At 42.9% G+C, this 19,556-nt stretch overlaps 1 protein-coding gene across 1 annotated transcript in view; it reads left to right on the forward strand.

Moving 5' to 3' along the window:
* Positions 1 to 6,614: 6,614 nt before the first annotated feature.
* The window catches only part of nsmfa (NMDA receptor synaptonuclear signaling and neuronal migration factor a), a 37,298-nt gene continuing 24,356 nt past the window's right edge, over positions 6,615 to 19,556 (forward strand). The window contains 3 exon segments of the mRNA XM_070924911.1: positions 6,615 to 6,685; positions 18,245 to 18,306; positions 18,609 to 19,508. Of these exon segments, the coding sequence (XP_070781012.1) occupies positions 6,615 to 6,685; positions 18,245 to 18,306; positions 18,609 to 19,508 (1,033 nt within the window).

Genomic DNA, 19,556 nt, shown 5'->3' on the forward strand with positions numbered 1-19,556 from the left:
TCAAAAACCATATTAACATAATTCCCAATTACTTATTTAGACAGACCAAACAGCTCATTTAAACTGCTGCTGGCAGCGTGTCTGCTCTGTTTAGCAGTACGAGGCCCTGACATCAAGTATAAACTCGGGCGCACGCTACAGTCACAGCCCTTGATAGGGATCTGCCTCTATGGCAGCTTATTCCACGCACAGCCTGCCTGCCTGTGGAAGTGCTCATGGTTCGTTTATCAGCTACAGTGAGAGTGTGTGCCACTGGAATTGTTTTCACACAGGCTTCTTAGGGCGAGATTGATGTGTTGGCAAGTCCATGTATGCAAACGGGAATAAATGTCTCTTGGCTGACCTTGTTTGTGAGTTTATTTGCCAGTAGCTCTGTTGGCTCTGGAGAAGCAGGGAAAAAAGGCTGAAAACAGAGTCACTCTACCTGAAAAAATATGTGGTTTGGACTTTTCTAGAGATGTCAGGATGGTTGTTGTGTGAAGGAGCAATATATCAGAGTTAGGTCAAGAATAGCCATCACTGCATTTTAGTATTCTAGGTCTTACCAAGGACAAGAGCCCTGTTTGGCTTTGGCAAGCTGCAGCGTGAAAATGAAGCCACTTCAACAGATTTGAAGTCGTTTTTTCTCTTTGTCGGAAAGATCTACATGTTTTTTTGAAGATGCAGTAATGAGATGTACTATAATTTTGTGATATATTCTGGAAGTCAATCTAAACTGAGATTTGAGACTTTGCAGCCTCCCTGGTTACCCCCAGTTAACCTGACACAAAACACACATGCACACACTCAACCCACTTTCTCTCTCCCCGCCCACGGATTGCACTATCCATCATCTGCCCGTGAATCTCTCCTTCTCCACCAGCACACTTCATTTCTGTGCCTCGCTTTCTGTCACTTTACTGCTGCCATCCATCTCCTCTCACCCCTCCCTGCTCTGTCAGGTGAGCATGGTCCTCACTTACACATGAGACATGCAGTAGCTTTCTTACTCGCCCTCTTTGAATAGACACAGTGATTCTTGCCAAATTAACCAATACACTGATGTAGATGTCGACCTTTTCTTCTGTCAATTTTAATATCCGTTCACACAAAGTAATGCTGGCAGTGAAACATTATTTTCTCTCCTCTCGCCATCTTTTCTTTTTTTAACCGTCATTTGCCCTCCAAGCTGTATTCCTCTTTACTTTCTTCCCATCACTGCCTCTCTTCACCCTCATCTTCTGACAGTCTGTCTGCCTCAAGAAAATATGGTTAAGTGCAAAAGTCCTTGATGTTATTATGGTGTAAGATATCAATTTTGAGTAACAAAAGTGCTACACGGCACCGTGGGACAGACTGATGCACAAATCAGTAGCCTGTTTACTTAAAGGGTTAGAAAGCTTCTGAGTGTTCCCTTATAAGAGTAACACAACAGCTCAAGCAACAGTATAAACTGAGTGGTGGTAGTGGTAATGGAGGCACTAGCAGAGCCATCATTCACATGCTTGTCCATTTCCTCGCTTCAGAAGCGTACTAGTTATCCTTTAAGACAAAGAGTCTACAGCCAGGCCAGCGGCTCTGTGAGGCTGTACAAAGGCACAGTGGTGCTGCGAGCTAAATGTTAATATCAGCCTGCTAACATGTTTAGCAGGTGTGATGTTTATGATGTTTTGCTAATTAGCATTAAACACAAAGTACAGCTGAGGCTGATAGGAATGTCAGATGATGTCAGATCAAAAAAGTCAGGGGCAATAAAGTCATTAGGGGACCATGAATGTCAAAATGTTGTGCCAATCCATCCAATAGTCGCTGAGATATTTCAGTCGGGACAAAAGTGGTGGAATGACCAACATTGCCATCTCTAGAGCTATGCTACTTGTGAGAAATGCACACTTATGATAGAAGTGACTAGGTAACTAGGTCACTAATCTGAACCTCCATTGTTAGATAGAAAAGAAATGCTTTAAACCATCCATTTCCAGTAGAACTGAGAAACTGTACCACAGAGTAGTTTGAAATATAGAAATAGAAACGTCTTGAAATCAGAAAATAGAATAATTTTAATAAACAGCAGTATATAAAAGCATATACATCATTCATTTTTAAAGTAGAATTTCAAGAAAGCATAATGATACATAAGTGGTATCACAAACTAGAAACTAAAGCCTGGTGTAATGAAACACATTTATTACAGGAAGAAGATCTAAGAGCCAGAAAAACAACATTAACACTGAAAATTGAATAGCCTTTCTCTGACAAAGACATTTGTGAGATCCAAATCAACATAATTTGATAGTGGGAACAGGTGTGACAACATAAGGTTTTATGTGATATTACCAAACAATTAATAGTTAAATGTCTTCATATTGTGTCTTGCACAATCCTCTGTCCTCTTTAATGGTTATGAGACTTAATTAAGCGGTCAAATATAGAAAATGAGATTATAATGCACTATCAAAGTTCATTACCAATGGGAAGTATCATTCTTTAATACGGGTTAGACCCTCTAAATCATCCTCCTTAAATTAAACAGTATATTTAAAGAAACAAGGATTTTAAAAGAGTTCTGTGTTATTAACATTCCCCTGGGTCGGTATCAAAGTTTAATATTGTCTCACTAAAAGCCTTTCCAAGCTTTAAGAGTCTTAACCTACTCTTAAGATTCACCTCCCCCTCTATATTATCTACACATACACACACACACATTCATCTATCCCCATCCCCCAACTTTATCCTGAAATTTCCTCAAAGTCTCCCAAAATAGGGCACGCTTCATGGTTTCGTTTCACGTTTGCCATTACGTGTGCCGATTAAATATCTGGACTGCCCGAGAGGTAAAGTCACAATTCATAATCCCAATATCTCCGTCTTTAGCCCTTTCACACAACTTCTTGCTTTGATGGTGTTTTTATCAGCTGGTTTGCACACATTTTCCTCACTGTCAGATGGACTGATTAGGTCTCAGATAAAAGGCCTGATAGCATGCGACAGCTAAATGTGGACTGTACAAGTTTGATATTGCTGAAATAAAGCAGAGCTGGATTTTTTCACTTAGGAAACTTTCTATTATCCTCCAAAAAAAACAACAAAAACAAGATTCTACAGCCATGTGAGCTGCTCTGTGAGACTGTGGCATAGTGGTGTTTTGAGCTAAATGCTAATGTTAGCATGCAAACATGCTCACAATGACAACGCTAATGAGCTGATGTTTAGTAGGCATAATATTTACCATGTTCACCATCATAGTTTAGTTTGTTAGCTTGCTAATATTTGCTGATTAGCAGCTAACAGCTGAGGCTGATGGGAATGTCATTAATTTAGCAGGTATTTATTATTATTACAATTCACCCTGAGCGGGAATTCAGACAGAAAACAGACTTAAAGCATTAAAACAGCACAGGGGGCTGCGTTGGTGGTGCCGTGTTGTTTAGGTACTGGTGAAATACCATCTAGGAAGTAAGTTGAGAAACAGATTAATGAGTTTAAAGTCTTGTCATAACGATCACAAGCTAAACAGAAATACGCTATTCGCGGTACAAAGTAATCCATCAAGAATGCATGTTAGAAAGTGACATACTGATATGTATGGGAAAAACATTTCATCAGTGGGACAATCGTATGTCGAGTTAAATTACTTACAAAAGAAAGCACAAAGCATAAAGAATTAATTTTCATTCCCTGAACTAAATCTGTTGTTGAGAAAAGTCAGATTGAGAGTGTGAACTCAGGCCACTTGGCTGGCTGCTGCTGTAACCGTTGCAGACTCAAATATCGATCTGCTTTGCAATCAATCAAATGGTGAGTGCTTGTCAGGGTCAGAGGAGACACTAATAACTTGGGCAGATGTGGATTTATGGCTGCATGTGTCTTTCTTGCCCTCCCATTTTCACTGCCTTTCATCTATTTTGTCGCTCCTTTCCTCCCCCTTTCTCCTTTAGCACAGCGACCCCCCCCCATGTTTGCTGATAGCAGCAAATACCTGCACTCCTTTTATGGAATGAAAAACATGAATCGCTTCTTTCATTCATCCTTCTGTCTGTCTTTCTCACTGTCCTCATCCTGCATGCTGTCCCCTCTGTGCCCTCTCTTTCTCTTTTGGATCCCTGCGGTCCATTCATGCCTCCTCTCCACTCCCATCATCTTTCTCCTCTTCTTTTGCCTGGCTCAGCTCCACCGTCATGTCCTCTCTCCATTCATTCAGTCATCCCTCCTTCTCTCGTGCTCATCTACAGTCCATCCGCACTCGCTCCCTCAGTCTCATCCGAGCTGCCTGGAATTATTTACTGCTTAATGGCCTACAGCAGCTCACACCAGCCCAGCGGTGCTTTGCTTTATTTATTGATTTTCATTCCTTTTGTCTTTGTGTGCGTTTGGGTGTGTTTGGGCGTGTGTGTGTGTGTGTGTGTGTGTACTAAAACATATAAAGCCCAAGGACGTCCTGCACATTCGCGCTGCTGATGAAATGACCTGTGGATTAAAAGATTGATTGAGTTGATGTTTGAAGGCTAATCGGCCGTTACTGGGCGATTCGTCTCCGGCCTGTGCTTCGATCTCTTTATATGACGTGTGCATGTGCCCATATGTGTGTGAGTGTGCATACACCACAGTAACCAACACTCACTATCTTCTATCACTAGTGATCTATTGTCTCTGAGCGGTGTGAGTTAACACATTTTCTATACTGCTGGGACTTTTGCCAACATTGATTTCTTTAAATAAAGGGAAGAAACTCAAGCTGTATAGCATAGCAAAAGATAATTAAAACATTTACATACAGTATTGGTTTCTACTATTAATTGAAATACTATATGTTTAATATAATCTGGTTTAAATATACAATGGCTTGTAGTGTTATAATAATTATTCTTTAGGTCCCAATTTACCAATGAATGGTGCATTTCACGTTTCTCTTTTATATTCTACATGACACAAAATAGAAGTGAGGTGAAGAAGTGAGGACAACAACCAAACATCTGATATGATTTCCACTAGGGCTTGAAGACTCCTTCTAAACCATGCAGTGATAAACAGACAACCATATTATTTTATTTTTATGTAGGCCTATAGATAAGTAATAAGTGTATCCTTGTGTTTAAGTGTGCATCCCACTCTAGATGTTCTAGTAGCCAACACTGTACTTCTTTCTGCTGCCCAACCTTTTTAGTTTGTGACCCCTTAAAACAAAACAGGATGTACTGTACTGTTTTTTTTAATCATTTAAAAGCCCGAAGAGGTAAAACTATTTCGCAAGAAAAAAAAGGGAGAGATGTCAGAAAAAATGAACATATTTTTATTCAGTAAACACATTTTTCTTCTTTTCTATGACATTAATAATTTCACAACCTTTCAGATTTAGCTTGTGACAGCTTGGAGAGATCCCGACCACCAGGTTACAAACCATTAGTATCTCTTCTAGATACTGCTCTTGAATAAAACTTGAGCTATTTGCAGTTGCTTGATTAAGTATTTTTCTGTTTAATGCCATTTTGACTCCAGTGAGGGATTTTAGTACTTTTCCCCCACTACTGCCTAAGTCATAGATCATCAGCTGTTCTTGTGCAACCACAATTGCATAAGAAAGAAAATACAAAATGGGAGCATTGTGGATCCATGATGGAAGAAAGGAACCTCTCATAAGAGTGCCAAACAGTAGCTACACTGTAATTATGCTCTACAGATAGGCTACTATAGGAGCTGCCCTTTATAATCCGTCAGTCTCCGGCACCCCTTTGAATACTGATTGAAGGTCCTGCCACAAAGGCTGGGGAAGAAAAAACATTCACCAGCAGAAAAACATCCAATAGCAGCATGATAACAATAGCTTTAGACAGTGAAGTGATGCTCACAGAGCACTGCAGCGCCTCAACCTCACTGCTCCCTCTGTCCTCGGCTGTGGATGAGAGCCTCTCCATTTCCAGGGGCACCCTTTTACCAAAATGACCGGTTACATAACAGGAGGCAATAAATAAATAAAAGATACACAGATAATAGCCAAAAAATTGGTGAGATGAAAGGCAGAGGTTCCTATACGGATGGCACCAGTGTCCCTTACACACCTCCACGCCACCACCCCCCCCCCCCCCCCCCCCTTGTGATGATGATGAAGGTGGTGATATCACCACCCCTACCATCCTCCCATTGCATTTTCAGATCAATGAGAGAGGGAGAGAGGGAGAGAGAGAGAGAGAGAGAGGTCTGTGTATTTTCAGCCACACGCTGACAGCTGTGCAGCTTCCCCACGTACGTGCTTCATATCCGGAGAGACAGTGAGAGAGAGAGAGAGGGAGAGAGAGACAGTGAGAGACAGTGAGAGAGAGACAGTGAGAGAGAGAGAGAGGGAGAGAGAGACAGTGAGAGACAGTGAGAGAGAGAGAGAGAGAGAGAGAGAGAGAGAGAGAGAGAGAGAGAGAGAGAGAGAGAGAGAGAGAGAGAGAGAGAGAGAGAGAGAGGCTGGCGTTCCTGGGGTTTTGTGTGTGCATCCTTTGCTCTGCAGACGCGCGCGAGACATATCTGCTCCCGGATTTCCCTTCAACTTTTTTCTGCGGGTATTTAGACTGTTTTCATTGTCGCGTTCCTCCGTCCTTAAGAGTCTTTGGAATGAACTGTTTTCCTGCCTGCGTCGTTTCCATGTCAGCATGGGAACTGCCGTGTCCAAAAGGAAGAATTTAAGAAACGATGCGATATCTTCTGTGGCAGCAAAAGTTAGGTGAGTGACACCCGGAGCTCTCCGCATGTGTGCCCATTTTATATAGCAGCCTCAGGAAGACTTGACAGGTATTTTTAGCCTTCAGGTGAGACCCAAGCGAAGTTACCATGTGTGACCATGTTGAATCACCACTGCGCTATCCCGGGCACAGCTAGCCCTGCTTCGTAATGCGCAGAGAGGCTCTGTGCGCTTTCCGCACGTCTGCCGACTGTCCCGTCTAGCCCGGGGCGTGCGGCTGAGCAAACGTGCGCTTAAATTGCCCTTTATCCTCTCCAAACTGCACCTGCAGTGAGCGCATGTAGCCTACCTACAGGGCAGGTTGCTCTATAAATCCCTGAGAGTGTGTTTTATCAGGACTAAATTGGCTGGAAGAGGATATTTGCCCCTGGCGCGTCGCAGCTTCTACTGATGTTGTGAATGAAGCATCATTGTGTAATGAAAGTCATGCAGAGGCAAAGCGAGGGCTGCTGTGACTCACAGTAACCCCGATACATTTTCTCAGTTTGCCATCACCTAGAATAGACTATCACCTGCAGTAACAATAGCCTGCCATCGGATTTTTATGGTAATTTAAACAAAAACGGCTTTCTGTCTGGCCGCAACGACCCGAGCAGACAGCGCAGCGATGAAGCTGCTGCCTTCACGCCCCGGCGGGCAAATGATCCAGCTGTCAATTAATCAATGACCGCAATCGATTCGGTCGTTTGCAGTGATCACCAATCACGGTCAGTTATTGGACCGGTCACAGAGGGCAGCGCTGTTAATTTGTTCAGCCTGGAAAAGCAGTGGGACTCCTCAGTCCGACCTGTTCAAAGCTGTTAGCGACTCTTAAGACATGTTCACTGTATGGATTTATTATGATGCCCAGGTCCGCATCCAGCTGTTATAGCACCATGCAGGCAAAGTAACAGCCATCTCCATCCTGTGCTGCCTGGCTGCGTGTCTGAGATGAAGCTGCGGTTTGCCGAAAAGCACGTGTGACTGTGTTCATATGTCTCACACACACACACACACACACACACACACACACACACACACACACATGAAGTGCTGGACACCAAGCTGCGATGTGGAGTGAGATCAGAATACAAATTCAGCATTTCTGTGCCTCAGCTGTGGCCTGGCAGCAGGCCCCGGTGTGTGATTTTAATTCAGTCAATGAATGACCTTGACTTGTGCAGACTCCCAACATCCACAGATGTGGGCTGATGTGCTATTACGTCATTCTCTCAGAGTGTGTATGTCTGTTACTTACATTACACAGCCTGTGTGTGAGCCTTCGTCTGCATGCATTGCAGTGTGTCTGTGTGTGCCACCTTGAAAGGAAGATGGCAATGTGATGCTCATACACAATGGCAAGTGACTACAGAGGGTGTCTTGAGCAGGTAGTCTACTGTAGGAGTGTGTGTGTGTGTGTGTGTGTGTGTGTGTGTGTGTGTGTGTGTGTGTGTGTGTGTGAGGGAGAGATAGAGAGAGAGAGAGTCCTGTCTTTTTTTCCTTCATGTCTTCAATGGAGCTACTGACATACCTGCTAACTATTGAGGATGATCCCCTCCTACACACACACACACTCAAAATACATGCACATATTTAGCTATTTATACTCTTATATCATACTCTGCTCCCCTCTCTCTTTCACACACACACACACACACTTCACTTTAATTGTTCAGAGTTAATGGCAGGATGAACCTTGCCTCCCTTAGATGAGAAATACAGCTGAACCACATCCAATATTGATCAGCCTTTTACCTGCACATGACCCCATGAATGTGGAAGCAAACACTCAAAAGTGGTTTCTCACCACCTCACTCACTCACAAACATGCATACAGTCAGTCATGTGTGAGCATACACTGCTCTCTCCGTTTAATCTACATCTGCTTGCTTCTCTTCTCCGCTCTGTCTGAAGGGCAGGCTGGACTCTGAATCTTCTCTGCAGATGTTTAATGTTACAGCGTCAGATCTATGGACTTTTCCCCCCAATACAGCCATTTATGTAGCAGCATATGTTCATGTTAAAGAATTTTACCTCTGAATACACAATTTCTTTTTTCATTTTATTTTCAAGGATCCGTTTTGCACTTCCATACATTCACTGCATTTTGTGCTGATCTTGTGCCGTGTGTCATGCCACAATACACGCTGGCAACAGAAAGACTGAGCATCTGAATGCACAACAGTGTCCTTCAGTGAAACATCTGGACACAACTGGGATTATCTGCTTTTTGGGATTTAAGACTTTTTCTTCCCTCTCTGTTTTTGTTGCTACAAGGCCAGACAGCTCTTTTTTATTAAAAAAAAGGTCTGTTGACTGCTATTTGGTTGCAACTCATGAGGAAAACAGACTTTTATGTTTATTGTTAAATAACTTTTGGATTAGAGCAGGTCAGACAGGTTAATATGTCTCTCTGTGTACCTCCTGAGTACCATATGGCATACATCCATGTTCCTGCATGCTCCTGTATGGTGGGTGAGGCTAGGTGCTATCTGCAACTACAGCTAGTGTCCAGTCATCTCAGCTTTCACACCAGCTTATAAAACACTGTAGCTAGTAGCTAGACTCAGGTGCGCACACACACACACACACACACATACACACATACACACACACACACACACACACACACCTCACAACGCCTCTCTGCCAGTGCAACCTCCTGATGATGCTGCTGTATGTCTCATTTTAATTCCTTTCTTTTGCCTTCTCTCTTTTGCATATACTGCACGCATAAAGACACACACACACATTTTCTCATGCATTCAGAATCTAACAGGCAAATGACAGCAGGTGTGTGTGTGTCTATAAATCTGAGTCATCATCCTTTGCCAACTCATCCAAATATTAACTCCACACACTCTTTTGGATCATGACAACCCCTCACTTTATTCACTCCCTGTTTTGTGTCCATAACCATTAGCACTACATGCATAACATTAACCCACTATAATCCTAGTATCAGCAGTAACTATCAAACACTGTGCCCGACTTAATTTAAACCAAATCCTAACTAAACCCAAGTCCTAATGCTAAAATAGCACCTTAAAGAGATGTTCTCACTCTGCAGGTGTACATTTCGGACTGACTCACACAAGTATGCAAACACATTCCTCATACTGTATACACACAAATCCACACAGTACATTTATCATTTATCATTCCTCGGGGCTTTTGTAATCTGTGCATCTTTTGCATAAACACCAGTCTGACAGAAGTATATGAAACATTTATTGAATAGGCCAAGCTGTTTGTGGAGGCCACGGCATAGTCTTGAGTTTGTTACGCTTCAGTTATCTGAAGTAGCGATGAATCTGCACTGCACACTGTGAAGACAGTAGTGGTCGTCTATTCAAATGGCTGAAAACAACTCATATTTACTGTACATTTTCCTGACTGCCCTCTTGTGGTTGTGCAAATAAAGGCTGCCCTCTCCCAAAACAAACAAAAAAATACATTGGTCTGTTCATACTATCACGTTCACTCAATGTTCAGTGGCAAAGTAGGAAATAGCTTGATGATCTTATACTGCGACAAAAGGTCTAAATATTTGTAGAACTGGGCATAAAAAGCATCTGACTTCTACATGGGGGACCAGGGTTTGCATCCTGTTTCCTATCAACAGTCAGTGTTGGTTTCTTTTAACCATGAAGACAATGTTTTTCCACCCTCAACCATAAAGATTATTTTTCTTTAACTTCAACCAAGAAGACCGACATTGCAATCCCTAGAGCCATGCCTCTAAAAATTACCTCTGGTGCGTCTTTGTCCTACCGATCAGAAAAAGTTCATTTTGGAAAACACAGAGATGACCCATGCTGTCATTGAGGTATGAGGACTTGTTAGCAGACACAACACAAGAATGAATGACCACATTCATAGGAATACATACAAACAATACATAAGAAACACTAAAGAGACACCTGCTCCTTGTACCCGGTGCTCATCTGTGCCACTGTCATCTTATGCATGTTCATGGCTTGCTGGTTATGAAACAGGTCACACTCTCCCCTCTAGCAGCTCATGAGAAGTAGTGAGCGACTGAAAGCGAGGAAGGGGGGGAAAAAGAGAGAGAGAGGAGAGATTACCTCCAATTTACACACCAGAATTCTGCGACATTGAGTGAAAAAGCAAATGCTTTGATCTTCTATCAGCTGGAGAGGAATGCTGTGGTTCGGCTGAAGGGCATCGGACAACGGCGCTCACAGAGCTGTGGGGGTGTGAAGGATAAAGATGGCGTGAAAGATGAAAGGATGGTTTTTTACGGATGGATGAAAATGCAAATGAAATATTGTGTCTTAGTTTATTTAGGCCTTTGCTGTTGGCCTGCAGTCACTCTGTTCATGGGGTCGAAGGCTGTTACATAATTGTTTTTTGAAACAACAGAGCTCAACAGAGGGAAACCTCTTAAGGTCTGAGAATCTGGTCATTCTTTGCCAAAAGCTTGCTTCATTCCTTTTTTACTACTAAAATATATACACCATCTCCATCTCCCCATCTCTTTCCTTCCCCCTTTGCTCTATCAGACAGTGTACTTCTAAGTCATAAATATGCTGTAGGAGGCAGATTTTATTAATTACAGTCTGAAGAATGATTAGGGCTCCAGCAGTGTTGTGCGACTGTCTGTCTGTCTGTCTGTCTGTCTGCTATTGTGCATAATTGTATTTTGTATTTATTCTTTGACAAAACAATCTCAACCCAAGTTTTCCCAGTTGTCACAGAGATGTAGACGTTCAAACTTTTTCTGCAGTTGAGTGACAACTGAGCAAGCTTAATTTGCTGATGAAGACCTTGTGATACAGTGGAAAGGGTAGTAAGTGGACACTGAGTGAAGATTGTTTTGTCAGTTTCCAAGGGCAAGAATGGACTGTCAAGTTGGACGGCCTAGGCATTTTTTTTTGGCAGACTGTACTGTGCACAGTATTTATGACATCTTTCTTTTAAATTTACTATTTTTTTTCTTTCTTTCTCTCTCTCTCTTTTTAATTATAATTATTTTTATTATTATTCTTTTTATTACCATTGTTTTTTTTTTATACATGACATGTCACAGTAGGAAAAGCACAGGTGGAAATAATAAAATTAACAATGGCTGAATTCCATTTAGCTGCTTCAGTTTAAGGGTCCTGGTATTGTTCATGCTGGCTCACTGTCATGACTTACTGGGACACTTGAATACATTAATGTTATTAGTGACACCTGTGCTCTTCATACTATGTAAAATCAAAATGTCTGCTGTGAAAAAGCATATTATCGACTTAAAACAATGAATGTTAACCATGTGTAGGCTACTATAGAGAAGCAGAAGAGTGTCGTTTGTTAGTGTGTGAATCAGTTGCATCATTCAGCTCTGTGTGCGGTCGGGGTAACCCATTAGTATACTGACATTTAAATCAGCTCCCCGATCAGGTGCTTGCCCACATGTCCCACAATGCACCACACTTTCAAGACTGCAATTAACATTTCCAACTCCCTTCGGCCTTCAACACGAGCAACAAGCCTCTCAACAGGTTCACATCACCTCCGCTGCGCATTTATGTGTGTGTATGCTCCTCCATGTGTGTGTGTGTTTGTAGGAGATCCAATTCAATTAGGCCATCTGAGAGGTGGATTCGATTAAGGAGCATTAAGAGTGAGGAATCTCTTTGCTTGGCAGCCCATTGTTTACAGTGGAGAGACGGCCGAGGAGACATCCGCTCTAATGATATTCAGACCAATGGGAATGCTGCCAGGCGTGTGATGGCCTGTTTTTAGCGATGAGCCGCTTGTCCTCTAAAGATATATGGTCACAGTGTTAAACGGCAGCAGCATCCACAGGGAAAAGGCATGAGATGATTAGATAGGGGTCAATAATGGAGTGAAATACTGCATGTAGCAGCATTATAACATGTGCCTCTCTACAAGTACCTGTTAGCTCTTTAATCTCCTGTGAGTCTTCAGGGTCTAGTTTGTAGCCATGGAGATGATATGTTGGTCAAATTGTTCAATTGATCATTGATTTTCTTTTTTTAACTTGATGCCCATTATTGTTATTATTTGATGCAGTATAGATCTGGTGATTGAGAAGGTGGGTAAGATGCGACAAGGGTCATAGTCAGCTCTTTTTGAGACGTGGGATTTGTATAGATTGCTATCTGTGCCATTTCCATGTTCTACTTATGTGTTTTACTCATATAATATATTTAACTTTTCTCCAGATGCAAGGGTAGAACAGAAGAGATTAAATAATTAATGTGGGCACTGTGAATTGAACTGTGACAACAATACAAAAAAGCATTCTTACCTATTTGTCATATATGGGTTAAGATATTTTTCTCCGTTCCAAATAATCTACCTTTCTTAATTATCCTAAATGCATTGACTTTACCTACAATCTACATATTGCCTTTACCTTAAGAGGAAAAAGCAAGGCGCATATCTAAATGTGGGTGGGCATTTCACACTCAGGGCAACCCCAACCTGGAAACTTATGCGTAAAAGCACCATAAAAAAACAGGAGAATTGGAGAAAAAAGTAAAATAAGAAGGGGATAAAGTAACACTGGAATAAGTCATGAATAATACCATCTGCTGCCATTAGTAAGCACAAACTTAACACAAAAGAAAAAGGGCATGTTTACAGTTTTGTGATGTTCCCATCTGTCAAGTATCTAGTTGAAGTGCTGAGGTGCATCTATCTCTTGTTGAGAATCCTTTTATGCGTCTCCAAAGTGGTTAGTGGAGTTTGTGGCAGAAAGTGTTCAAGAAGGAGTGGAGTGTGTTTAATTGTGTCTGACTCACTCAGCTAGTGAAAGTACACTGGAGTACTGCTGAACTGTAGACCCAGACAAAAGGCAAAATATGCTCATATTCACTCTCACTCGCTTACTCAGAGGGAACATTAAGCTGGAACTTCAGGGTTTCACATTGTACCCACAGTAGTTTACATAACAGAATAAGAGCTACTCTTGGAGTTGAGTTCTGTTCAAGACATTGGACCATATAGCATCCTAGTTGGAGACTGTCCTCCAAAGAAAGACAACACCATCAGTCGTTTCAGCAAATGACCAAAAACGGCATATGTTTTTGTTAAAGTTTTAAAGTATGACTTTTGTCTGTCAAGAGAAAAATAAGAAAGTCAGGTGACGTTAACCTTATCTGCATACAGAGGAAGTCAGGGTAGTTGGGTGGGTTTTGTTTCCCCACTGACTCAATGTTGGTGTCTTTTAACCACAACCACGATCACTGACTGACCTTAACCATGTAGTTATTATTGTGACCATGACAACAAACCTTATATGCAACCACAATGAAGTAGTAATTTGAACCCAAATCAAGACCAATAACAAATTTTTTTTGTGCCAAAATCTTTGTCAAATCTTAACACTGATCTGTATCCCAACAGTGATTTATAAGGGTTTTGGAAGACACAGACACATTATGTTGTCCGGCAGATAGAGGAGTCAGATGAGAAAATGCTTTCGTGTGTCATTGTGGAGGGTGCTTACGAACAAGGTATTTTGTCATTTAATTTGGAGACTTGTTGGGTAGTAGAGAGCGGGAACTTTTCCAAAACTGCCGGTTGTGTTTCTCAAGGAGACTGTGACATCTGAGTTGGCAGCTGAAAGCATTGCATTCACCAGTGATGTTGTCAAGAGATCTAACCTTCAGGTAAGACAAACAACAAAGCAAATATGGACGTTGTGAAATGGATAATGTGACTTTGGTCAATTCTTGCATTAAACGCTAGCACTCTGTAGAAATTAATAATAATAATAATACAGGTACAAGGCACGGCACAGTATGGGTGTAAAAATTCACTCTTTGGTTGCCAACTCCCGTTTCCCGTAAGCTCATGAACATGCCAACATGGAGCAGGAAAGTTAATATTCATACTGTAGTGAATTACATGGAAACAAAGTTAGAAATTTGAACATCTACAATTCCATGTCAGCTGGTCAGACTCTGCCGAGGAAGATCATGAGCTGTGATAGAAAGCTCTAAATGGTCATCCAAACCTTGAGATTGTTAAAGGCTAAAGATTTCACTTTCACGCAGCCAATCTCAAGCTCTCCATCACTGTCAGAATATCTAATCTGACCTGATCTGAATCCAGGACATTGAACCTGTGCCATCTTTGTCACTGTCTGTTTGCCAGCATACAGTTCACATCATACTTAATGGGCTTGTAAATGCCCCTTAAGAGGTTGAATGAGTGAAAGGATTTTAGGGTTTACTTAATTTTCGAAGATGCAGTTGTCCCCTGTAGTTAGTTTTATCCCTTTGGTCCTCATTGTTCCAACTGAGCGTTCTCTGTCTGCCTCCGTTTCCTCAAGTTTACTCCACCTTTCATTTTTAATATGCCCCCATTTTCCTCTGTACACTCTCCTCTTCCTCTCTGCTGTAATCCCGTCCCTCCTCCTCAGAAACTCCCCTCCCTAACTCGTTTCTTTCCCCCCAAACCCCTGTCACATGTCTGAGAGCATGCAGGACGAATTTCATATCTGCCTCTCAGGCTCTTCCTCTTCGTTCTCCTTCTCTAACTTCTCCTCCTGCTCCATTTTTCACCTGTGCTTAGTAGTATCTCTCCCCTGCCACCTCAGGCACCGGTGTCCCTGATGTGTTTGTGCTCACGTGTCATATATGGAGTGGGTGCAAAACCATGATACGAGAGAACACAGAGAGACGGTTTGTTTAATAGATGGATTGAGAGGCATTTTTTTTCTCCATCCGTTTCCAACTCGGTTTCCTCTCATGTATAATGGATGCTGCGAGTCTCTTGCACCATTGTTTGCTGATTCTAATCAGAGTGCCCGGCCTGTTGAATAATAAAACAGGAGGGCAAAATGAAAATGTCTAAGAGCTTCAGAGGGACACCTGCTGATTAGAGCATAGACTACATTCATCACAACTCTCCTTAACAGCACTGGTTGCTTGTTATATCACCACATGCAGACACATACATGTCTTATGTCGCTTTTTTCTCTCTCCTTTCTTTTCTTTTGCCCTTGAACATATTATAGAGAGACTGACTCACACACACACACACGCACACATGCACACAATCTCAAGGATTATAACCCTAAAAGGTGACGCCTGCTTTACTTCCTAATCTTGAGGCGCCGTCTGCTAGAGTCTAGTCTGGTTTTAAAACCTTTAGTTCAGTTTATATTCTTACATGGTAATTTGTGTTTAATCAAATTACCACAAACTAAATGGCCCACAGCAAAGCATAAGAGTGCTGGTTGGTTTCTGGGGCTGCAGGCAAAATACAGCATGAAGCCACTATGTGTAGTCTGCTGTGTCCACTGTACTTGATGGACCCTAAAGGCAACATGTTACATACACAATACACAGAGAGTTGTAAGAATGACTGGGCAACGGGGCCCATAGGTAATTTGTTCCCTACAGGGGCCTACTGTTGATTTATCCTGCATGTGAGCCTGTGTGCAAAAATGTCACATACAGTATCTTATCCAATACTGTAATACAGTGTCATTTTTGTTCAAATAGGGGTCCACACCATCTTCAACACTGGTTTGGTTGAGCTCTCAAAAGGTCTCCACAACAACCTTCATACTGGTAAAGAAGCAGGTGTTATGCTCTGTAATTACTCTGTAAGGACCTCAGAGTTTCCCACAACAGGCTAAAGTCCAGATTTTTTTACTTTCTAGTCAGGTAATATGGCAGGTTTTGATGAAGTAACTTGAATAATAAAGCCATAGTTCCATTTATAGGAACTCCTCTGGTTTTTGATTTGGCATTTGACATTATAACTGTGCTGCTGTTGAAAGGTCAAATTTGATCTCTTGACTTGGCCTTAACTTACTGTTGCATTGGGAAGGACTATGTTTTGTTTCAAAGGTGTGTATTTAAAAGACGATTGGCTCGTAACATAAGGCCACTTGTGACTTCTCTCTAGAGGAATCCTGCTTTAGAGAAGAGAAGGAGGAGAGAGACGGGGGGGTGGCATCAGAAAAATGTTTGAAAAAAGTATTTTTTTCACTGCACTCCTGCTCTTCCTGTGTGCAAGTGTGTTTGTGTGTGTGCCTGCTGTGTTGGACAGGCTTTAATAATTGACAGAGCTTGCCAGGGAGGAGGCGTACACCCCTGTATGGGGGATTCTTCTGCACAGCTGTGTGCGTGTGTGTGTGTGTGTGTGTGTGTGTGTCAGCAGTCACTTCTGACATTAGTTGCATTAGGAGAACAGGCCATTTTCCTGAATGTACTGAAGGATGTAAACAGTTACTTAGCCCTTAGATAGTGGTAACTGCAGCTGTGAACACATCAGGTTGTTATTCAGGATCCCATCGATATCAACTTAATAAATGATGCATAATGCTTTTCAAATAAATAATTGAAACCTCTGTGTTAGTCAGTTTGCATACAGTGAGTTTTCTCAATGTTTAAAAAAAGTATAGAGGATGCACATACTGAAAATAGAATTAATTCATTCTGAATAACGGTGGTGTTGGCTGCACAAGGTCTTCCTTCATATGCTGATAGGTAGTTTAAACTATAGCAGGAGTCTGCTGTTAAATAACAGATAAAAGCTGCTGTATTTCTTCTGAAAAGTAGTGGAGTGAAAGTATTGAGTCTCACAAAGTGACCAGTGCAGTAAGGCACAATCTCTCTCAGTCAATTGGAGAATCTCATCATGATCCTTGCTATAGGAATACATGAATATTAATAGCTAATAGTATTAGTTACTCACATTCTCTCCTTTCCTCTCCTCTCATTCTAATTACTCTCATGAATCGTTATTCCTAATACTTATTGCTGCGGCACATTTCCTCTCAGTCAGTACCCAGACTGACATTGAAAGCACATCTTCAGACTTATCTGTCTTTCTTTTAACCGCCTGTCTTTGCTCATTTTCCACTCCTGTCACACACGGACTAGAGGAACATTAGGAGGTCAGTGTCATTCAACTGCGAGACCTGGGGGGCTATTTTATTAAAAGCTGAAGCCCTCTATGATATTGAGTTTTAGCTACAGTATATGTGGCTGAATGGATGTCTGTATTTCTGTGTGTGAGTAAAAGAAAGACCAAGAGTAAAAACGGAGCTAAGCACCAGATGCAGCGCCCTGGTTATGGAGCTCACATCATCCATTTTCAGCACATCTCCAAGCAATCTTCTTCAGTTGCTGTCGAGGTTAAGTATTTTTCTTGACACAAAGATACAGTATATACACTTCCACACATACATTCTGTGTGTATGAAACAAAAAAACAAACGCACTTATGGTCTGCCAGCTGCAATTACATCCACCAACGCAAACTGAGGTCATACTAAGAAATTAAGTCAAACAATCCTTCACTCTATCTCCTCCGGCTGTCTCATACTCTGTCTCTCTTTCAGTCTGAGGCTGCCTGAAGTGTGGAGATAAAACAGCTGCATCTTAATCTGTGGGTGGCACAAGCCTACAAAAGAAGGCAATTAGGTTTATAATTTACAATTCCCTTGCCCTTCTCTCCTCTCTACCCTTCCATTTCCTCTCCTTTCTCGCTCACCCCTCCTTTCCACCCACAAATTAATGTCTTTATGTGTGTCATGTGTGTGTATGTGTGTGTGTCCCCACAGAGCAGCGCGAGCATTTGGAGAGTACCTGTCCCACACACACCCTGAAAACCGAAACGGATCAGGTCAGCGTCTCTGCCATCCTGCCGTTTTTCCCATCCCTCCATCCTGCTCCGCTTATCCCTTTGTGGTCTTTAATCCCTCCTCCACCTGCTTCACCTCATCCTCTGTTGAAACGTCACGCTGCGATCATTAGTGTATCACTACAACAGCTGATAACGGAAGAACGATGATGATATTGTCCTCTGTGTCATCCTCAGCTTGTCCTCTTCTTTTTCCCCCCTTTCTCTCTTCTCCTTGCTCTTTAGCAGCTTGGCGTTTTCTCATTCTTTAACACTCATATTTGTCTTTTTCACCATCATACTAGCTCATCTTCTGTGTGAAACCTTGGTGGGTCCCGACCCAGAGTCGCCAAGTGACACAATTGGCCCCAACAACAACAACCATCCCTGTTCCAACACCACCAAGGACTGCAAGGACAACCGGGAGCCCAGCCTGGTAAAGCCCCCGCTGGGCACTGTCCAGCCACCTCCCCCTTCCATCACCATCTCTACCAAGCCAACGCGGCTGTCCCTTGAGCGCAGCTTCTCAGCGGAGGAAGACCAGCAGAAGTGTGTCGAGTGCACCCTGCAGCCTGCCCGCGTGTACACCATCACCACCCAGCGCGGTATGCTGATGAGCAGCGGCCGGGGCAGCAAGGAGAGCCTAGAACTGGACGTCCTGAAGGAGAAGTCTGGGAGTGGCGGGGTGGGATCCAGAGGTGGCTTGATCCAGCCCTCCACTTCCCCTTCCTCCACCTCTTCGTCTCCAACCCAGTATCACCATGCCAGTAGCGGCCGTGGTGGCAGCCACCATCACCGTGGTAACCATCCCCACGGGAACCACCACCACCACACCATCTCGGGCCCCAATGCACCCTCCAGCAGTGGAGGAAGTAGCGGGGCAAGTGGAGGCAGCAGTAGCAACCAGCAGCAGTCTTTAACCGTCACCGGATCCCACTCCCATGTATCACACCACCATAGCCATCACCACCACCTGTCCCAACCCCCACTGCAAACCTCTGTCAGTGCCCACAACATCCGCAGCTGGGGCGAGGGTGGAAAAGGGGAGGCAGAGTGCAGTGGGCTGGCCTGTGACTCCTGCAGCGGCGCCCCCTCACGGAGCCAGGGTTCCCTGGACCTGGAGAGCGCGTCCCGAGAGGCAGGCAAGCAGCACCGACGCCTAGAGCGGATGTGGAGTGTGGACCGGATGACTGGGCTGGAGAGAGGTGAGAGGGCGGAGGACACAGAGGAAGGGAGAGGCACTGAATTCCAAA

Source organism: Enoplosus armatus, chromosome 18 (genome assembly GCF_043641665.1).
Source record: "Enoplosus armatus isolate fEnoArm2 chromosome 18, fEnoArm2.hap1, whole genome shotgun sequence".
NCBI classification, from domain to species: domain Eukaryota; kingdom Metazoa; phylum Chordata; class Actinopteri; order Centrarchiformes; family Enoplosidae; genus Enoplosus; species Enoplosus armatus.